Source organism: Seriola lalandi, unplaced genomic scaffold (assembly GCF_002814215.2).
Source record: "Seriola lalandi dorsalis isolate HSWRI2012SDOR001 ecotype SW California unplaced genomic scaffold, Sedor1 jcf7180002054968, whole genome shotgun sequence".
Classification (NCBI taxonomy): Eukaryota; Metazoa; Chordata; class Actinopteri; order Carangiformes; family Carangidae; genus Seriola; species Seriola lalandi.
Window position 1 is genome coordinate 87,086 of NW_019525519.1, and position 22,523 is coordinate 109,608.

Sequence of the window (22,523 nt, forward strand, 5' to 3'; positions counted from 1 at the left end):
ATCCAGTCTTGTAATGTGGTCAAGAAAAAGTATAAAGTGCCATGAAATATAAATACACAAGTAAAGTACAAGTAGCCTACCTCCAATTTGTAATTAAGTAATGTGGGTTTAGGTTGAGTGTGACACTTAGTCAATTAGTATAGTTTACTGTGTGACTGAGAGTCAGTCAGTTCTAGTGTTATTGCTGAATATCCACCAGACAATAAACAGAAGTCTTGATTTGTGAACTGTCACAGTTTTGGTCATGCTATCACTTTTAAAACAGCGTTACCCAGCAAACCTTATGATGAACATGCTGACATATAAAATGCTTTGCTCTTTTCAAACAATCCTCTGAAAATACACTAAAATATTGTATATACTGTACTTTAAATGGATTTTTTGGGATGGATATATATTCATGTAACATATGTTTACAATACAAGCAAACATACATAAACGTACATACATTTGTAGCCTATGGGCAAGACATATGTCAATATATGAAACTGTACTAACTTCTAATAGGTTTGATGTGTAATTTTTACTCATATGTTTTTATTCTATATGTACATATATTTCATACATGAAGATTCAATATATGTACATATAGCCTTAAGCATTTGCATTTAGGAAGCTGCAGTGGTAGTTCATATTTAATGTTAATTGGCCCACAGGAAATGGGCACAATGCTAGGAAGAAAGGAGAGGTGGAAATCTGCTGTTCAATTATATATTATTTGGGCAAGAGCCCCTCTGAAGTCATTGTCTGATCTTATCTTGTTATCTTTTTTTTTTTGCAATTTAAATTAAATTCAATGTATTAATTTGAGTAAATGTAGTTAGTTACTTCCCACCACTGTAGAGAGCACAATATATGCCAATGAAATGTAGTGGAGTAGCACGAAGTAAAAAGGGGGGTAGTAGTAGCTGCAGCTCTGGTAGTCAGTGTTGTAACGCCCGTTTCCCCTTCAGTTATCCGGCTGTGAGTGATCAGTCCGTGGGGAGGAGCTGTTCTCAACACACGTCAACCGCGGAAAGTAAAGGTGGTGGTCAGTGTTGATGAAGCCGCTCTCATGTCAACTAATGGCCCAAAGGAGACGGAGAAAGTGAAGTCCTCATTTATTCGCCTTTGCTAAAGTCTTCAGCTCTCACTTATTACTGCTTTTCCTCACACCACGACACAGCGCGCAGCAGCTACGCCCCGGGGGCCGGTGAGTACGAGATGTTCACTTGTGTTTCAGGAAATGTCAGTCGAAGAAAACCAGGCTGTAGCATCTGTCAGGAGTTAGCGACAGGCTGAAAACTTTGCTTTTAACTTCAGTCCAGCCGAGGGTCGGCTTCAGCCTGTGCACAGACCCTCACTCATACCCAAGAGCTCAGGGAAACATTTTTCCACCTGCCTTATCGTCTCCTCAGAGCTGCTGGCTTTTTCCACTTCTAGCTCAGTGACTGTTACAGGCTGAGCACCCACGTCTCTCTCTTCAGGCAGGACTGCGAGTTAGTAACATGTGTCACTGTGTTGAGGCATGTTTGACACACGAGTAGGCTGCAGTCTGTCTGACAAAGGGACGCTGGGAAGTTGACTCCAATTTAGTCTTCAAGGCAGGATCCATAATAAGTTAATTAATAAATAAATGAAAGAAAGAAAGAAAAAAGAAAGGTGATTATTTCTTGCCTAAGAGGTCACCAGACCAGCAGTGACAGCCACATGAGGACCAGCTGAGGGTCATTAGATTTTCAGTTTGTTTCAGTTAATCGATTTGAGTCTTTGTGTTTCTCAGCATGGGAATGAGTTTTAACACAAGCCTCTTACTGCTGCTGCTTGACTGTAGGTAAATGCTTGCAAGGTATTTTAATGACCAGATAGCCGACAGCTCTGGCAGCCAAAGGTTTTTAAAGATGCTTGGTGTTCATCATGTTTTACTCTCGTACATCACCATAGCTCTGCACCCTTTTCATCTTGAGTAGTTAAGCTGAAGTTTATCTTCACATCCGGGTTTTCCCAAGGAGCTGCCTGCCTCTCTGTTGGACAGCTGCCCAGGGTGGGTCTTCCACTTCTCCCTGACACATGATTAAAGCTGTCTTTTGTTTGCTGGTCTACATAGGTGGTAGTAGCCTGGCAAACACAGCTACTATGTCCACTCTGTCTGTGAAAGTTCTCATTCGTCCAGGTCATTGTTATCTCTTTCCCAAATTAAATCGAAGGCAACTGGACTTGTATTTGTCTGTGGAAGACGTTTCGCCTCTTATCCAAGCGAGTTCATCAGTTCTTATATATTGGTCTCTCTAGTCCGCACTAGTCTGACTAGTGCGGACTAGAAATGTCAGCAGATATCAAGGTGCAGCTCAGAGTTTCTCCATTTCCGCTAAAACTTTATTTAAATGTGAAAGAGTCACTGAGATTAAAAGTCTGTCTTGCCTGAATGTGTTTGCCAAGAGAGGCAATATAAGTTACAGACGGACAACATTAGACAGATACAACATGAAATGCACCACAACCATCCTAAACACAACCTGGATGGTACTTCCAACCAAAGTGTCATCAAAAACCACTAAGATACGTAAGACGAGTCCTGCTGCCACTGATTCAGACAGTCCAACATGGTGTAGCCCCGTATACCCATAACTACACTACCTCCAGGCATCATTTGTAGAACTGATATGTTTCTGTCTTTGAAGACTCACTGGCCGTTACAGATATGGATTTTAAGTCATGAAGTCATTGTGCAAATGCAGGTGCAACACAGGCAATTAAATAGGTTTTTAAACTTTGATAGCTTTATTCAGTCCTTAGTAGGGACGCACTCAGGGCCAGATTAACACACTAAGGGGCCAAAATGAATTGTGGAAACCTACTGATCCCTGTTTCTCCCACTTTCTGCACATTGTATATTAGTAAGTAATTAGTTTGTGGTAATTTTCTAGACACCATATAACCACGATGTATGCTGAAACTACAAAGGCTTTAACACTAGATTTTAACTCGGGGCCTCTCTACAAGATGGGGCCTCGAGATTTGGTCAAAATGCAGATGTTTAAGGTCCCTGTCATTCCCATATGTTACGTTCTTTAGACGTGCATTCAGTTGTACCAAACAGATTAAATGACCAGAAAGCCCATCGGTGAGCATGGAGCTTTTGGGCTTCTCATGGTCGCTGCAGGTGGCTGCTTTAACCAGTTGCTAATATAATTGACATTGGCATATAATTGGGTCATCTGCACTGATACTGACCTACTGCTACTACTGGCATTAGATGATGTTAGTTTGACATTCTGTATCAGCTAATCTATTAGGATAAAAGGAGTCAGATTATTGAATTCATAGTTGTTGAAATGACTGTATTAAATGGCATACTCCCATTAAAAAGAAAAAAAGTACTGAAAAAAGAAATATTGATTTAGCTTTTTTAAAGCTGATATTGTCTCTCACAACGTATGACGGGATGTAGTATATCTTACCGTATATATAGCCCAGTAAAAGATGAAATATTGTTTTTGTTGTTGTTGATGACACCGGTTAATTTTGTTAAGATATGCGTCACAATCAGGTTTGGATTGCTATTTACTCATATCAGCCACAATATTAAAACCAGTCACTGGTGTTAATCACTGATCAGTGTAAATGCTGCTTGTAAATACTTGTAAATGCACCTTTTGTGTAAAGTGGTAATTAGGATAATACGTGTTCTTTCTCATTGCTCTCTGCTGTAAGTTTTTTCTTGCCTTACACAACGCAAGATCATACTCTGCCATCAGAGCTCACTTCCTTTTTACAGCTGTTATAGGACTGGGAAGTGCCGTATGAATAGGAAATGGCCTTGTAATTTTAGATATTTGCACAGCTATGTGTATTAGGCATACTATATTATGTATGAGCATTTAGTGTCTTTTCATTATAGTACTCGCTAACATTCACGTTTTCACACAGGTCTCAGTAAGGAGGTCTCTGATCAGCCTGATAATAATCTACAGAAATTTGCAGACACAATCTATATCTCCAGCTGTGTGGTTTTGCTTGACTGTCACTTCTGTGACCTGTTTTTACTGAACCACACATCATCTAGTGAGTCAAGTTTTTGTGTCGGGGTTTTTAATGATGATGCGAGAAACCTGGGTATAAAAATAATTCATACGTGCTGATTAATTTGGCCCTTAGCTGTCAGATCGCATTGGACCTAAGCTCTAAAGAAAACTCTTACGGGTATTGATTCAACTTTATGGCCAGTTAGGAGGTCTGTCGTTGTTGATATAAATGAGGTGGGCAAAATCTTACAAACACGGTCAGATATAACTCAATACAGTTCAACAGCACCACAAACTACGTTCTGCAGAGTGCTCATGAACATGAATCAGCACCTTTCTAAAACAGTAACAACAACACTGAACATTAAAACCCCCACAAATACTGCAGGGCTGTTGTGTAAGACTGCTATGGTTTTAGCTTGGGGTACCTAATAAATTGGCTCGATGCACTGTATATTGCGCCAACAGGGCCTTCGAATGGAAGATCAGAGGAAAGTGGTGTAATGAAAGATGAAAAGTGACAGAAGTTGTGAGTTTTCAGATAGTTAGTGTTCTTGCTCACGTGTCAATTTAATGACGTGCATGATGTGGTCTGAGGAACGTGGTTTTCATCGACCAACATAAAGCAGCTTAGCCGTTTTACACTGTATATTGTATGTCAGTGCTTATGGAGGCTTTTAATAGCGAACATGAGGACATCAACATGATGAACCTAAAGGGATTTTGTTTAGAATTAAAGAAATGTCATTCACAAATGATCATTTCATCAATCAGGAGTTTCCAGAATTGGTATAATATCTCTTAATGAACGAGCTCATCGGCCAGAATCTTCCAAAATCTAGCATCTTTTAATGGAAACACCTATGGCTTTTAAAAGCAATAAATAAAGTCTTTTAAATAAAGTATTCCTCTGTCAAAACAGGTGGACTTCATAGTTGTAGGGTTCGGTGGTCTTAGCTCAGTGCTTGAAAAAAAACGTTTCCATCCCAGGGCATTTATCGTGGATCTTGATTTTGCACAAGAACATAAGCTGCTTATGTTTCCAGATGAAAGGTTCAGGGGGGGTTACACTGAAAGAATGTAAGACTTGTCTGAATACCTTCTACGCAGTGGTCATATGATGCATCCACACTTTCTCTTGATTATTTTGACTGGAATTAGTCGACCATTACAAACGAGAATGTTACATCCAGGAGGTTTTGTGGGGCGCTTCTCATTCTCAGTGTGTAAGTGTAATCTGTGTAAGGAAATCTGTAATAATACACTTTCAAAATGATTTGAACCTTTACTTCCAAAATGTATAGAACAAATACTGCATCTACTAATTTGTGGACGGATGTTATAACTTATAACTGTAATAAGAGAACAGAAACGCATGTGTTGTCTGTTTAGGTGTGTCTGTTTCTCCTGTTACTTTGAAAGTGTGTAGGGAAAAATGTAGGAAATGAAAGTCAGGCCATGGTCAAATATTTATAGAGGGCAAGTATGCACAGTTAATACTTGGTAAGCTAAGCCTACATGGTGTCACTGATGCCTCTTCACTGGTCCATTAGATTATAGATAAACTGATTTCACACAAAAAAAAACCTGTTGCATCACTTGTTGCATTTTGTAATTTAATATATCATGGCTAGCTTCTTGTCAGAGCTCAGTCGTGTCATCTGGGAGATAAAAAAAAATGGCACAATATTTTGAGATTAATTTCTCTGCCAAATAGTGTGATTGTTGGTTGACTGAATTGTTTTGTTTGTGTGTTTCAGAAATCAAGGTCTCACTATGTCTGATGGGGAGTATGATTACCTCATCAAATTCCTGGCCCTCGGTGATTCTGGCGTGGGAAAAACAAGCTTCCTCTACCAATACACAGATGGAAAGTTTAACTCCAAGTTCATCACTACAGTCGGGATAGACTTCAGAGAAAAACGAGTGGTAAGTTTAGTCGGGTTTTGAATAAAGTGGTACACTTTTCTCAAGACGGCATGAAATTGTTGGGATTTCCTTCATTCAGTTCTTCAGTAAAAGCACAACATGGATTTTTACGCTCCACTCTTCTGATTTGACGTTTCCTTGTGTGTGCTACAAACACTTATGGCTGCCTTATTAGGAGCTTAAATACATTCCCACACCATTAAGTAACACTCGTGTAACAAAAGACTACTGATGAATATTGCAACAGAAATCTGAGTAATGACTAATGTTGGTGCGCAGCGACAGCACCCTCCTTAAGAATAAACACTTCATACAGTTGGCAAACAGCTGAACAGTGTTCATGTTTACTCAATATTTCCTCTTTAGTGCTGCTGACCTCTGGCTCAGAACATGCTTGAGTAATTGTTTTATCATGGTTATACTGGGCATTCGGTCAGTTATGTTAAGTTATTGAATGTCCATCATTGCTACTATCTCTTTATAAGATGTGTTTTCATAACTTCTGATTGAAATATAAAGATGATTTGAAAAATTTCATCAACTGTAAAACTTTCACTTACAGAGTAGCTTTTGTAAATGTCACAAATAGTCACTAGGGTTAAAGCACAATAAGTAACATAATGTGTCTTCAGACAACCCAGAGCTGTGCTGCATGTCTGGTGGCAGGTAAGTGTCAGTTGCAATTCCCCGAAGTGATGCAGTGTTGACAGAGTTCAAAGAAAAAATTGTGATAATTTTTCAATGAATGAAATGTGGAATACATTTTACTTAAGTCTGGGCCCTTTATTGCAGTTACTTCCTAAACTGTTGGCTGAAACCTGAATATCACAGACATGCTTCTGCAAGCAGCTGGCACCTGGCTTACCAGGAAACACCAGATTAATACATGGATGGACGGATTCAAACCGTTTTGAATAACAGTCGGCCATGTTAAATCTTTTCAGACCACTGAAGTGCACGATTTGTATTTGACGTACTGCTGGGGGAATAAAGATATAATGCAGAATACAATGTGTATGTAGGTATTGATTTTAATGGTGATTGCTGGCATAGAAATATACATTATTTTTCCATTTACAGCATGCTCTCTCACACACACACACACACACACACACACACACACACACACACACACACATGTAGATATAGAAAATACAAATTAACATTGGCTGTAAATGGTTGAGGTTTATAAAGTCAGAGTTGCCTGAAATCTATTTTCATTTTGTGGCATAAAGATTTTCACAGTTTCTGGCCACCGCACCTCGACAGTGGGCTGAGCACAGTCTCTCCAGTGAGAACCATCAATAATACTACCTAAGTATCCAGAGCCACTGAGTAGTTTGAGGCCTGGCCGTTGGTTGCTCTCCTCATAGACTGCTCAACAACTTTCAGCACACCTATTTAGATCATTTATTTAACTAGAGTAGCAGGATGGATGATGCAAAGTATGCCTGTTCATTCTTGTCACACTACGCTCTAATTTACAAATATCTTCCTTCAGGCCGTCAGTAACAACAACCCATGTTCCTGAATACGTCCGATCTGTTTGTAGTTTGTACTTAAATGTAGCGTAGAGAACATCCAGTAAGTTTGACGTCACTTGTCTCTGTTTCACTCAGGTCTACAAATCAACAGGTCCTGATGGATCTTCAGGTAAAGGACAGAAAATCCATATGCAGCTGTGGGACACTGCAGGACAAGAGAGGTACATGAAGTACTTCGACTAAAACTTTCCCACCTTTCTGAAACCTGGACTTCTCCTCAGTTGTTTTTAAATATGTTTCTACCATAATTAGTTCTATTTCTCATGAAGTGTTTTTTTTTCCTGGATAATTTCAGGTTTCGGAGTTTGACGACTGCGTTCTTCAGAGATGCAATGGGTTTCCTCCTCCTGTTTGACCTCACAAATGAGCAAAGTTTCCTCAACGTCAGAAACTGGATGAGTATGTCGTCTGTTGTATCATGCAAAGTGTATATTTTCAGTTGATTAAAACCGATGATTCTATTAATAATCAACACAGGAATCATTTGATTAAGACAAGTACAAGTGCACAGGACTTTTAATGATATTACATTTCTTGTTACTTGTATGTGCTCAAAAGCTTTTTGTACGTGGCTCATGTAGAATTGACACTAAATTGTTGTTAGACCCGAAATATTGTGTGATTAAGTGTGTAATCTTCCAGTTATTAATAATTCTTTCTCTGCTAATTTTATTCTGTCCCGGGCTGCTGCAACGTCTGTGCTCACATTTCTTATTTCAGGTCCATATAACTTATTAGTGACAGCGGGATATCCTTCTCACAAGTAAAGATAAATATATAAACAACAAATCGCTGAATGAATGTCTTTCAGGTCAGTTACAGATTCACGCATACTGCGAAAATCCAGACATCGTTCTGTGTGGCAACAAATGTGACCTGGCAGATCAGAGAGCAGTCAGTGAAGAAGAGGCCCGTGAGCTGGCAGAGAAGTACGGGTATGTCCCAGTTTTGAATCATCTATACATGAACCTCTCCCTCAAACATTTGTCAAGAAGGCAGTGGCTGCATTGTTTGCCAAAGTCTGTGTCAGGAGAATGTCAGCCTAAATTAGTCCTCCTTGAAAAGCAAATATTTGTGCACGTTTAAAATATCTTGCTCTGGACTTATTTGACACACCTTTATTAAAAACACAGATATTATAGTGGATGTTTGCCTATATATATATATATATATATATATATATATATATATATATATATATATATAAAACATAATGTGACATAACATACCGTGTCATCACCCCAAGCTGACTCTGCACATAACACACTGGGTGACATGCTCGGTGGTTCATTTTGAGTTGATCCACCCCAAACCCCCCCTCCCAACACACCACGTATGTATTAATCCGCAGCTGAAGATAGTCCCCCAAAAATGCTCTGATGCATACTAAAGGTTTGAGGTTTAAAAACTAGTCTCTAGGAATTTTCTAAGCCCTTTTAAAAATATATGTTTGAGAGCCATTTTCTTCCTCTGTAGGAATTAATGTTTTTAGACGGAATAAAGTTTGTTGGTTTTTGGTCTTTTAATGGGCCCAGCTGAAAGTTAGAAAAACATAAGATTTCTCCAGCCTCGCCCTTTAAGGTCCTTTTTCTCTCTTAACCCAAAGATTTGTGTTATGGTGCAACTGGTATCAGTAGTCTGTGATCCTGGTTTTAAAACAGCTATTTTCCACCATGCAGAGTCCCATACTTTGAGACAAGTGCTGCAAATGGGCAGAACGTGAGCCAAGCTGTGGACGTCCTGCTGGATCTTATCATGAAGAGGATGGAACGATGCGTTGACAAGTCTTGGATCCCTGATGGGACCGTCCGAGTCAATGGACCCACCAACCCCGACATCTCAGAAAGCTCAGACAGGAGCAAATGTGCATGTTAGAATGATGAGGAGCCGTTTTATTTACATGTGTGTGTCTATAATACTGGTGAAAAAAATAGGAAGACAACCAAGTTCAATGTTTCACAAAGTGGGAGTTTATATATTGTTTCTGTGTTAGGCAAAACTTAACATTCATTTGTGTCCATTGCCTCACAGACCTTGTATACTTTTATTGACATGCTTTATTATTTGTCAGTACAGATTTAAGTACCTTCTGAATATGGACATTTGCATTAGGATTAATACCATGGGTGTTTTGAATAATTAATTAATTTTGATTGTGAGTATGGGATATTTATTTCTTATGATGCCTAGCTGAAATATCCAACTTTGCTCATCGGTTGAACATGCTGATCATATTTGCAGGTATAAACTTTACGCTCCATGTTGCAGCAAAGCGGGATGCCCTGCCAGGTGTGCTATAAATATGCTGTTAATACTTTCTGTGAGGTTAGCGCAGATTCACTCATCTAAACCCAAGAAAGAAGCAACCTTTATTTGTATTCCTACAGCCAGATAATCGTTGACTGTGATACCTGCAGTCACTGTTTGTCGGTGGAAAGAAATTGCCTGTGATTGTAGTTTTAGGAAACTTTATGTAACCAGTTATGTACTACTGATGCTCTGTTGAATGTGCAGCTGAATACTGCTATCTCAGCTGTGCCACAGCCTCAGTGTCTATCCTGCATAAGCTCGATGGACACTCTATGCATACTGTATTTCATTTTCCACATCAGTACTTGGGCTTTTTTGCCTGCATAACATGAATTTTGTAACACAGTTAGACTAAGTCATCTACACTTCATTATGTACAGAGACAGATTTGCCACTAATGACAAAAATGAATGCTCAGTAGTTTGATAAGGGGAATAAATATGTTCTGAAAAGCAATAGTGAAAACTGAACAGTAAAACAGGAACCCAGGTAATTCAGTTAATTCATCCTGCCGAATAAAAAATCCATTCAACAAATAAAAACATAAATAGAATTTAAAATTCTCTTAATATATTTTAAACAAAGAAATGTAAAGTCAAAATCTTATTGTAGCTTTTGTGCATATTTTTTACTGTTTTGAGCAAAATGTATTTCTAGACTTAGATTGACCATTTAAACTAAAGTATGAGTTTTGTGGACCGTTCACTCACTTGTATTTTAGCTCTGCTCTGTAGTGGACGATCTTTGCTAACATTATAAAAAATTATAAAGAAACTTTTCTAAAATAAAACATTAACCTTCAGGGAAATTTAGCTGAGGTGCTATTTCACACAGCAAATGTTATATATTTAATGAGTCTGGCTACTGTTTAGGTCGTGACCTACTCACTAAATGTATCATAAGTCAAGACACACTGGACTAAATAAACGTATATAAAAACCTTTATTCAGTTGCAAGATGCAGTGAAAAGAGGTTTTAGATACAAGAGTATTGCTACATTATTTAATTCCCTAACCCTCAGTACATTATTAGATGGAAAGTGTTTGTTTCAGGTATTAATGTGACCATGTTAACTAGGCAATACACAGTACAGTTGCCTGTCCAATCTATTGATTTGGATTTCGATAGATTTTGTATTAGCAAGTTTTATAAGTAAGGCAATAAGGTTGGGCCTTCACTTCACTTTACTGTATGGGATGCATTTAAAATCCCAGTGTTCATCCCTTTAGATCAGTGTATAACACCACTGATATTTTATATTTTACAAGATGGTGTATTTACACTTAATAAAACACTGAAGTGGCCTTGTGAGAATATTTATCCAGACTGTATTTACTGTAGTTTCATGCACAAATACACATTGTTTGTATTACTCTGTTTTTTCTGTTAAAAGGGTGAATGTGATGTTTTAGTTAAGACACAAATATACTTTTCCTCTCACTGTTTCAATGCACAAATTAAAATTTTTGAAAATCTATCACTGAAATTGAATTTGATCATATTAGTTAAGAATAAACTGAAATATTTCATATTTCAATTGTGCCACAAAATACAAAATAAACTCATGTAAATTATGACCAAAAATAAACATTTTTATTTATGTATTCCTTGAAGCAGTGTCTCATTTTTATATATATGCGTTCTGAAAATGTGGCTAAGGGCTTGTGCATAAGTGCAGATGTTGTCCGGTTCTATTTACAGCCACTATTATTCTATAGTGTCGGTTCTAGCTTGTATGGTGCCCTGGGCAAATACCCCCTTCTGTCCCTCCACCAACTGCTCGTTAATGCAAATATCTGATAGGCCAATCGCATGGCAGGAACTCAATGCATTCAGGCATGTAGACATGGTAAAGACAACCTGCTGCTAACCCTAACCCTAAGCATCAGAATGGGGAAGAAAGGTGATTTAAGTGACTTTGAAGGTGGCATGGTTGTTGGCGCCGGACGGCCAGTCTGAGTATTTCAGAAACTGCTGATCTACTGGGAATTTTACGCACAACCATCTCTAGGGTTTAAAGAGAATAGTCCGAAAAAGAGAAAATATCCAGTGAGCAGTAGTGCTCTGGGCGAAAATGCCTTATTGATGCCAGAGGTCAGAGGTCAGAGGTCAGAGGAGAATGGCCAGACTGGTTCGAGCTGATAGGAAGGGAACAGTAACTCAAATAACCACTCCTTACAACCGAGGTATGCAGAAGAGCATTTCTGAACACACAACACATTGAACCATGAAACACATTGGCTACAGCAGCAGAAGACCACACCAGGTGCCACTCCTGTCAGCCAAGAACAGGACACTGAGGCTACAAAAGAAGATTTGAAAAACGTTGCTTGGTTTGATGAGTCTTGATTTCTGCTGCAACATTCGGATGGGATGGTAAGGACAGAATTTGGCGTAAATAAAATGAAAGCATGGATCCATCCTGCCTTGTACCAACGGTTCAGACGGGTGGTGGTGATGTAACGGTGTGGGGGTTATTTTCTTGACACACTTTGGGCCCCAATTGAACATCATTTAAACGCCACAGCCTACCTGAGTATTGTTGTTGACCATGTCCATCCCCTTATGACCACAGTGTACCCATCTTCTGATGGCTACTTCCAGCAGGATAATAAAACCTAATAAAACCTAATAAAGAGGCCGGTGAGTGCGTATATGTGTCTGTATATATGTATATATATGTATATATGCACACACGTCACATTCGAGTGACTGAACTGAACCCAAATGCAGAACAGCAAAAAGGGGGTTGGTGGCAAAAGGTCTTTTAATAACCAAAAGTGACTAACTTACAGAACTCAAAATCAGAAAATGGAGGCAAAACCCAGGAACAAAACTGAAACACTAGGGAAACTAATCAGGAGAGAAAAGCAGGCGCAAAACACAAGCAAAAACAGAAAATACAAATACACTGTAAACACAGGAGCATGAGCCATGAAAACAAGACAAACTGACAGACGAGGGGGAGCACAGAGACTAGATAGACACAAGGGAGGCAAGGGTGATTAAACACAGGTGAAACACATTAGGGCGGGGCAAACAATCAACAAGGAGGGAAAGAGGACAAAGACAGGAAGTCAAAACATCAAGGGACACACAAGGAAACTAATTACAAAATAAAACAGGAAATGACAAAAGTCCAAACACAATCTCAAATATAAAATGTCTGTCATGGCAACCATGACATATATGACTTTTTATGCCATACGTGACGTTTTTTGACCTTTTTATGTCTTACTATACTATGACTTTTTTCCCCTTACTATATTATGACCTTTTATACCTTGCCATACTATGCTGTTTTCATGCCTTTCTATACTATGGATTTGTGATGGGGTGGTACAGTTGCTAGAGCTGTCGACTCAAACTCATAAGGTTGTGGGCTTGAATCCATTCTTTGTGGAGTTTCCATTTTGTCCCTCTGCTTGCTTGGGTTTTGCCCGGTAATCCAAAGACATGCGCTTAGGTTAATTGGTGACGCCGATGTCTTAGTATACAGGGACATTTTTATGCCTTACTTTAATATGACTTTTTATGCCATACTATACTACGATGTTTATTGACATTTTTATGAGATACTATAGTGTGACTTAACGTTTTTTAAATTTTTTTTGACATATTATAATATGACTTTTTATGCTGTACTAGTGACGTTTTTTGACATTTTTATGAAATACTATACTATGACTTTTTTTTTTTTTTTTTTTTTTTTTTTTTTTTTTTTTTTACATTTTAAGCCTTACAATACTACGACTTTTTATGCCACGATATATTATGACGTTTTTTTGATATTTTCATGCCTTACTATAATATGACGTTTTTGGCCTAGGGCCATTCTTTGTGGAGCTTGCATGTTATCCCTCTGCCTGCATGACTTGTCCGGGTACTGTGGCTTCCCCCCACAAATCCAAAGACATGCACATTAGGGCACATTACTGTCTCCAATCTCTTAGTATACTATGACTTTTAATGACATACTTTAATATTCATACATACTATCTACATGATGTTTTTGTGACATTTTGATGATATTATACTAAGACGTTATTTCACATTTTCAGGCTTAATTATATACTATGACGTTTTTTGACATTTTTATGCCTTTCTATACCATGATTTTTTTATCCCTTACTATACCATGTCCAAGTCAGGTTTCCTCCCTTAATCTGTCATAGCCTAATGAATGGAGGTCTGGACCCACAATGCAGACAAGACACTGAATGGCTGTAGCAAAAACAAATGTTTATTATACAAAGGTTGGAGCGGCTGGAGCGGGGCAGGGGTTGCTGGGTCTTGGGAGGTGTCCAGAGGTAATCCAGATGAGCCTGCAGAAAGCGAAGTGAGGCCGGGTCAGGTGAAGAGCTGTGAACTGGACCAGGGTTATATGCCCAGTGGAGTGAAGGAGACTTGATTGCTGATGGCTGGCAGGTGGCTTGATTACCGACGGCTGTCAGGTGTGCAGGTGAGTGGTGACCTCAGCTCCGCCCAGCTCCAAACTGAAAAACTCTAGGATCCTGACATAATCCAAAGACATATACATTAGGTTAATATTACGACTTTTTTATGCCTTTCAATCCTATGACGTCTTTATGAATGATTATACTATGAAGTTTTCATGCCTTGTATTCTTTGTACTCATTGTAAAATGCATCTCAATTGAAACAACATGTTACAACAATACAACAATTTTATATTTTTGTATATGATTTCTTAAAAATTTCTTCTTAAGACTAGTGGAAAGTTTTTTCCAAAACTCCGTCTGTTTAAAAGTAAATGTTGGGAAGATATTCACAAATATTTTTCATTTATATGTTAATTAATTGAATGAATTCACAGATTTTTTTATTTTATTTTATTTGTCAATTTGAATTGGTTTGTGTATTCTCAAATCTGTTTGATATTTGCAAGATATTTTAGTGAATTTGCAAATGTATTTTTTTTATTTGTGGAAGGTGTTTTATATTATTATTATTATCATTATTATTAATATTATTGTTTATATTATATTTATATTACCAATCTACCTCCATACATCACTGATTTTTGTGTAAAACCCATAACTGCAAGCGCATTTTATTACGTGTTTTTACAAATTTATATTAATTGTAAAGCAGTGACTATTTTCTTTTGGTCGTCCTGGATATGTCCACACTTGTAGACCGTTTGCAGTCAATTAGTTTTGTCTATATACTGTGATGTCCCACAGGTGAAAGACTCATGGCAGTAACTGCAATAGTTTTACACCATGCTTTCATGTTGAGTCCATTCTTAATTCAGACTGGATCCTCTTCACATCATCATTCGTGGAAAAATCTGTTTTTCTGCTGATTAAAACTTTCAATGGGAGAGAACTTGGCAGCAACTCTCCTATACTCCTGCAGGGGGCAGCACCTGCCCTGCACCGCTCCAATGACAGGCGCGTGTATCCGGTGAAGAAGAAGACGCACGAACCCAAATATCCTGATACAGTTTCTCAACTGTCTGTGACTGAACCCAAATTCCTGGACGGTGGAGGAGTGCTGGGGAAGGTAACTTAGACTCTAAATTTGTTTTGATAAATTTTGTAATTCATTAAGAAATATATTTTTTGCGCGAATTTCAGTTAGAGCCAAGGCTCAAACCCAGCAACACCAGCGTACTTGGAGCTAAAACCCAGTTGCTATGTTTGAAAATCTTGAAAAAGTTTCCAGCTAGCTAGCTAGGGTTTAACTGTTCGGTTTCAGCTTCATTGTTTTTTCTAAACGGAAATTACGCACAGATTGAAATAATGTAGTGTAAAAAAAAAAAAAAACACATGCATAAATCCACTTGTGTTTTGTAACCTTTCTTTTATTTGTATTTGTTGTATGTCCACCACAGTAGCTGGCTAAATTTACCTTCACAAGCTGTTCAATAATTTTAAGTTGAAGTTACTCGACTGACATGAGAGCAGATTGTTGCAGATAAATTGTTTATAAATTGACAGCTGTTATGATAATCACTGTTGTATGACAAATTATAAGGCACTTTGCATTGCAATAGTAGCTGGTTTGTTTGTGTGTTTGTCTTGTGAAGTCTGTGGTTTCACCTGCGTGGATGCACACACAGCATTACCCCCAGAGAGAGACTAGATAGATGTATAATAAAGTGTGTGTTTACTCTTGCAGAATGCCTTTCCGTTTCTGCCCCCAGTGTGGGACAAAGTTGCAGCCTGATTTCAGATTTTGTCCTTCCTGTGGGGAGAAGCTTCCCTGTCTGACTGAATCTGAACCTGTGAACTCGGATTCTTTTGCAAGTCTCTCTCCATCCAGAAGTGATGAAGTAGCAAGATCTTGCGATCCCACGGAAGGCAAAGGTAAATATCCTGGCAATATTTTATCAGCAGTTACTTGGTGTTATTTACAGATTTTTAATTGTTAATCTTTGGAGGTGTGAATCTTCTTTCCGTACAGACCACGTATACATCACAACAACTCCAATTACGACTCGTCCTGCACTTCGAAAGACTCGTAACTCCCTTCGCCTGGACAGGGAAGTTAAATTCAACATTAAAGATGCCACCCCACCTGTGGTGCCCTCAATTAATCCTGTCAGAGATGACCAGGTTGAAGGTAATTAAAGTGGTCTGGAAGCAGTTTCACCCTAAAGTTTTTATTTCGTTTTCTGATAAGAGGTAGAAGAAGAGTAGGTACAGAGACATGCAGCAGCATGATGAGATGATAAAGTGGCTGTGTGCTATGTATACATGTTACTAGCTTAAAGCTACCAATATGGCATCTATTTTTAAACTCAAAAACTTTCTGGCCAAAAATAATTGATGAATAAAAATGGCTTTATAATATGGGTGCATATGAATACTGCAGGTGCCATGTAAAACTATACTGCCTTGCAGTTGTATGCCTCCGCCACTCAGACTAGTTTCAGATTACATCCCTGTTTATCCAGAGTCATATAAAATATTAACCATTTGTGTGAAAATTGGCATAATTGCTGCATGAAGTCCTGATTTTTGGCTAAAAAGTGTTTAGTGAGTCAGTCAGTTTGACCTTGAGTCCTATTGAATATTTACCAAAATTGAAGACGTTCGGTCAAGGTGTAACTGAGATATCATGTCCATGAGAATGGGATTGACGTACGGCGGACGGACGGACATCAGAAAACAATATGCCTCTGACTTTTGCTGCTGCCGGCGCGGAGGCTTACAGAAAGACAAAAAATCTATGTTTTGTATCGACAGATATTGGCGTTGGAGTCCACACATCTCCACCAAAGCAACACACAGTCACTTTCAAACTTGACGCGAAGGTAGAGCCAATTTTATCATCTTCAACTTCTCCTGTCACTAAAAGCCCTCGACTTGGTGAGCTGAAACAGAATACAAACACAATCCGTTTTATCTTTTCATTCATACAATACCTTTTGAAAACTACAGTGTATCTCTTCTTTGCATCATAATCTTTTCTTTTCTTTAATCCTTCTCAATTGTCGCTGGATCCATGTGTAGTCAGGGGAAAGGCAAAACTCTCCAGTCCTGCTATGAAGCAGGTGGAAGAAGGAAAGAAGTTGAGTGATAAAACAAGTGGGAAAGCAGATGGATCAACAGTCGATGGCTCTCCTAAAGCTCTCCTTTCTCCAGTTTCCTCACCAATCTCCAGGTCTCCTTTAAAAGGTGAGTTTTTCCATACAAGATGTTACACACACACACACACACACACACGCACACACACACACACACACACACTGGGATCGTGTCCCGCACACCATGTACAGGTTAAATTCACCAATTAGGTACTTTGATTAATGTGCCTACCTTTACATTATTACACTTGTTAAGTCTGTATCTTAAAGACAGAATCATGTACCATACACCTACTGATACTTTTTATTTCGTAAAAAGAAAGAAAGTCAGCAACATTATGCTTGAAGCTAAGTGAAAAAAAAATGGTTAATGAATTTAACTTTAAAATAAGTCCTCATGTTTTCTTCCAGCAGATGGAAATAATTGTTAAGCTGCATTTCAATATCGGTGAGATGTTTTGCAAAGATATGGTTGTTTATGATTCGACCTTCGTTTGCTTTAAACTGCCGCTAACCAGTTTATTTATTTTGTTCACTGGGACTGTGACATCAGGATGTAAGTTTAACTGTACAAGACACTCTGTACATTAGTTTTTATGTGTGTAGTTTTACCCTTTTTTTTCTCTAAGATAATTATTTTGAAATCTCTTTATTAATGTACAGTGACAGGAAAAAGCAAGGCCAAGAAGGCGAAGCATGTGTCTGCTGTGGAGCCACTACAGGAAGGTGAGGAGGTGACAGACACAACAGGCAAGAAGTGGAAGCTGATGAAACTGCTCAGTCAAAGCACGACAGAGGTCATCTACGAAGGTGAGACTAAATGCATGACATCATTGGAAATGCTGGAAAGTACAATAGTGCAGATAAACAGTCCGTTATTCAGGGATAGTTAGATACCATGTTAGTGATGATAATCATTCAGCCATCATATTTATCATTAAAACCTTAGAAGTGGGAGAAAAGAAAAGTTTAGATTAAATTTATATTTCAGGAGAAAAGATTATAATAATTACTATTCCATGATTATACTTAAACAAGTAGGTATGTTAAAGTGTGTGTAAGAGTCTCTTTGCTCCCGTTAACTTCATTAAAGGGGCAATGTGTAAGAACTGGCCAAGTGTTGAATTCATACTCCGAACAAATAGGGTGCTGCACATCAGGTTGGAATATGACATGGCTGCCAAAATTTTCTTACTGGCCCACGCTACAGTGACTCACTATCACCTTTTTTAGGTGCAAAAAGGTATTATGAGATGGGACGGACTAGGGCTAGCTGGTTATCATGATAATCATAATATCACAATAATATCTGTGCAACACATAAATGCAGTAGACGTGACATCAAAACTGTTCTTTAACATTCTGTTGATAATCTCTTTTTAATATTTTAAACTAAAATACATATTGTCCCTTTGAAACAAAGGGATGGCTAACTGAGTTTAGTGAATAGAGCTACAGTTTCTCTTACAAAAAATAAAAATTAATAACAGGAAGGAGCCTGTATTATTGCAGTTGAATTATATTTTTTTGTCCTTTTCAGTTTTGCAAACAGTTTCACGATCCAGTTTCAAGGAATCAAATCATATCCTCAAACTGGTAAGTTCTGCCTCAGGACTCATATGAAAGTTTAAGGTTTTCTGAGTCTTCCAATCAAAAAGTGATGAATCATTTTTCCAACATGTCTTAAGTGAGAAATTTCACTGAGTGGGATCCCTAAAGTTTTTTCGTCCTCTTAGGGAGCTAAAGATGGAAGAATTTTCAATGAGCAGAACTTTCTGCAGAGAGCTGCTAAACCTGCATCTGGTGAGGGTTAAGTGTGTTTTCTTTTTTCTTGTTTTGGTTCCAAAAAACTGGCAAAACGGTGACGATAATCTGTCCCTCATGGAGGGTGGGCTGCAGTTATAGCTTGACTGACTGTTCTAGTGACATCTACAAGATAAGTAACTCTGTTATAACTAAGGATAGCATCAGCATTTGCCACAGTCAATTGTTTGAGTCTTTCAGTTGCTGTAACATTCTGATCAGAAATCAAAGTCGTCACAGATGAATCACACACAGAACCACTCACAACTACAGTCTGAACTAGAACTGGATGGTAAGAAGGATTCTTGCAGTTTCATATGCCAAGTGTCTGTCTTTCAATCCATCATCCATTCAGAGGGAAGCAGAAGTGGACAAGAATTTATTCAACATGGGCAACATCATGTCAGTCTGGGGGACAGATTCAATCTTTAACCCCCTTTTTAGATGGAGTACTGATTTGTGTAATTTTACATATACAGCCCACATAATAACCCTCCTGTTAAAACCTATTGTCTCTGTCTAGTGGACAAGTGGATCAAGCAAAACAAGTTGGATTTTCTGGGTATTCCTTCTTGTGCTGGCTTTGGTCCTCATGCAGATTCCTACAGGTGTGGAAGAAGTTTTTCTGTGAATATTTACTCATTATATGAAATAATTTTTTCATTAACTTGGGGGTTTTTTTCTATACGTTGTTATTTTTTTCTTACAGGTTTCTAATTTTTCCCAACATGGGCCAGTCTCTCCAGTCCATCATTGAGGATGAGGATGATTTTCTGACTGAGAAAGCTGTTCTTCAGCTTGCCTGTAGACTAGTGAGTGTTCTCACATCATCTGTAAACTTGTTTGATTTGTTGTCAGACAATACTTTTAAGCTTTGTCCCCAAATAATATATGACCCAGAACTCTGAAAACTGACTCCCTCTTTATAATAATATATATATATAATCTGTAACATTTCTTTCTTTTGGCAGTTGGATGTTCTGGAGTATATCCATTCAAATGAATATGTTCACGCTGATATTACTGCAGAAAACATCTACATCAAACCAGGACAGACTTCACAGGTGAGAAATATTCTCAATCTGCTCTGTCACTGTCCGTGATTGTTTTGATTGTGTTTTATGCTGACCAGTCTTTTCTTTCGTGTGTGTGTGTGTGTGTGTGTGTGTGTGTGTGTGTGTGTGTGTGTGTGTGTGTGTGTGTGTGTGTGTGTGCGTGCTTAGGTCTACCTTGTAGGATACTGCCATGCTTTCAGGTACTGTCCAGGAGGCCAACATGTTGAGTACCGTGAAGCCAGCAGGACACCACACGAGGGCACCATAGAGTTCATCAGCCTGGATGCACATAAGGGAGCAGGTGTGTCATTTCTGTGCTTCACTGACCCCTCACCCAAAAACTAAAATAGAGAAATAGACATCATTTCACCATATAAGACACTGTAAACCAAACACTGTCAGATTTAGTTTTCTTCCTGCCACGAGGGGGTAGCTGCAGTCCTCCCACAGTCCATCTGTCTGCAGAGCTGTCAGGCACAAGCAGGCTGCACATAATTACACTGATTTGATCTTTTCTTATAGTGTACCTATCTCAACATTTTACTTGTTTGACTAATAAGAACCAAAGCAAACCGGCTGATATGTATACCTGAGGATTGTTTTGTTGTTGATGTGTCGGGGTTGATCTGGGAGGGGGAACACATGTTGTCGTCACTGTCTTGTGTGTGTATTCTCTGCTTTCAGCGCCATCCCGACGCAGTGACTTGCAGTCTCTGGGTTACTGCATGCTGCGATGGCACACAGGGACGCTGCCGTGGACCGTCCTCACTCAACCGGACCAGGTAGCCACACAGAAACAGAGGTGAGAGAGTTCATCACCCGTGGGATATTTAAAGTCCACACACCTTCAAAACAGCATAGAAATACTGAATTGTATCGAAAACCTGCTACTTTCCTGCATATCATCAACACGTATATTTCAGTCAGTAGTACAATACAAAGAAAATAAAAATACTCAAAGATTCCCATTTTAGGTACATGGAGGATGTTCCTGCACTGTTGACTCACTGCTTTGGGAAGACGAAAGTTTCCAGTGAGTTCAAATGTTTCTCATTTAACATACTGTATAACAAGTGTGTAATTAGATGCCAACTGCTCATTGTATATCATCCACGTGTGTATCATGGTGTAGGTGCATTTCAAAACTACCTGACTGCAGTGATGGCTCTGCAGTACAGTGAGCAGCCCGGCTACTCAGCGCTAAAGGCCGCACTCAGTGCAGCCTTACTGCAGATGGGAGGGTCGCTGGAGCAGCCGCTGAATTTTTAGGTGAGAACACAAGCTCTGAAACTCAGAAACAACTAAGTACACATGGCACCTGGGTATGTCTGGCATTTTCTTTTTTTACACCACAGGGATTTGACACTTAGATTTAGGTGAATAAGAGATTCAGCTCAGAGTGTTGGTACTTAAAGCTGTTGGTAACTCACCTTGTCTTTCATATTAAATACTGATTTAGATCCAACATTGGAAGGTCAGGGCAGTAGTATCTCTATAGCAAATAAAGTAAAGTGCAAATCTCTTATCTGTCTCTCATAAAGCTTAATGTAATGCATTCAGCTCCTTTCTTTTCTCGTGGACCTTTAGGTGGAAAATATAATGTGAATATGAAAACTAAACATCAAACTGTGTTTATGCTTTTTTTATGTTGAAAGGTGAGCACTTTGCATTTTCTGTAATAATAATATTCAAATATGTCTATGTTTTATTTTCAGAGAAATTGAATGAAAAGAAGACAGTTGGAAGACGGACTGTGTATTTTGTTTTTAACTTGTTTTGTCATGCTGTTTTATCTGTGATGTTAAATGCACTGAAAGCAGAGTTAATGAGTTTATTATGTGCAAATGATAGTCAGGTGATGTTAATAGGTTTTCACTGGGGTCCTCCTTTTTAAGAATTCATTTTTGGGCTGTTTAGATAAATTGCACTGCGGTTTTTAGCGTTACAACAGTACCGTGAATGGGAGAAGGATTCAAGCTCAGTTTGTGATGTACAGATGTTGACACTTTGTTAGTTTGATATGTCAGTGTCCTTTTGAATTTTGTGTGATTTTAGACATTTTAACAGATTGCTATTTGAATGGGAGAGCAGGATCGACAATGCAAATGATTTTTGACTTTCCTGTCATGATGTGAACTTGGTATTGTCATTTCCTTAAGATGAGCCAACATGGATTTGGCTAAACACAACCGCTCAACCCTTCTTATATGTAGACAGAGTGAGTTTGCTTGAATAAAGTGGCTACGTTTCTTTTTCAAAACAGTGCCTTAGTGTCGTTTGACATTTAGTTCTTTGGTCCAGTTATCTGGAAGCCAAAGAGC

The 22,523-nt window shown here is 38.5% G+C and overlaps 2 protein-coding genes across 2 annotated transcripts; both read left to right on the forward strand.

The window, feature by feature from the left end:
• Positions 1-968: 968 nt before the first annotated feature.
• On the forward strand, positions 969-11,264 carry rab27a (RAB27A, member RAS oncogene family). Its single transcript, XM_023395682.2, has 6 exons — positions 969-1,192; positions 5,765-5,933; positions 7,553-7,638; positions 7,773-7,876; positions 8,289-8,412; positions 9,157-11,264. The coding sequence occupies exons 2-6, from the start codon at positions 5,781-5,783 to the stop codon at positions 9,350-9,352; spliced, it is 663 nt and encodes a 220-aa protein (XP_023251450.1). The 5' UTR covers positions 969-1,192; positions 5,765-5,780; the 3' UTR covers positions 9,353-11,264.
• A 3,941-nt stretch (positions 11,265-15,205) lies between these two features.
• On the forward strand, positions 15,206-22,462 carry vrk3 (VRK serine/threonine kinase 3). The gene is made up of 16 exons (XM_023395680.2): positions 15,206-15,315; positions 15,934-16,121; positions 16,219-16,377; positions 17,004-17,126; positions 17,271-17,435; positions 18,008-18,154; positions 18,885-18,940; positions 19,081-19,147; positions 19,671-19,755; positions 19,857-19,959; positions 20,119-20,211; positions 20,371-20,503; positions 20,887-21,004; positions 21,177-21,235; positions 21,335-21,471; positions 21,918-22,462. The coding sequence occupies exons 2-15, from the start codon at positions 15,935-15,937 to the stop codon at positions 21,469-21,471; spliced, it is 1,632 nt and encodes a 543-aa protein (XP_023251448.1). The 5' UTR covers positions 15,206-15,315; position 15,934; the 3' UTR covers positions 21,918-22,462.
• The last annotated feature ends 61 nt before the right edge of the window (positions 22,463-22,523 follow it).

Excerpts from the sequence above, each read along its gene's own strand:
- rab27a (XM_023395682.2), top strand. The coding sequence starts at position 5,781 with ATGTCTGATGGGGAGTATGATTACCTCATCAAATTCCTGGCCCTCGGT. Across the intron at positions 5,934-7,552 it reads ACTTCAGAGAAAAACGAGTG|GTCTACAAATCAACAGGTCC; the intron begins GTAAGTTTAGTC and ends TGTTTCACTCAG. Across the intron at positions 8,413-9,156 it reads GAGCTGGCAGAGAAGTACGG|AGTCCCATACTTTGAGACAA; the intron begins GTATGTCCCAGT and ends TCCACCATGCAG.
- vrk3 (XM_023395680.2), top strand. The coding sequence starts at position 15,935 with ATGCCTTTCCGTTTCTGCCCCCAGTGTGGGACAAAGTTGCAGCCTGAT. Across the intron at positions 19,148-19,670 it reads AGCTGCTAAACCTGCATCTG|TGGACAAGTGGATCAAGCAA; the intron begins GTGAGGGTTAAG and ends GTCTCTGTCTAG. Across the intron at positions 20,504-20,886 it reads GGATGCACATAAGGGAGCAG|CGCCATCCCGACGCAGTGAC; the intron begins GTGTGTCATTTC and ends CTCTGCTTTCAG.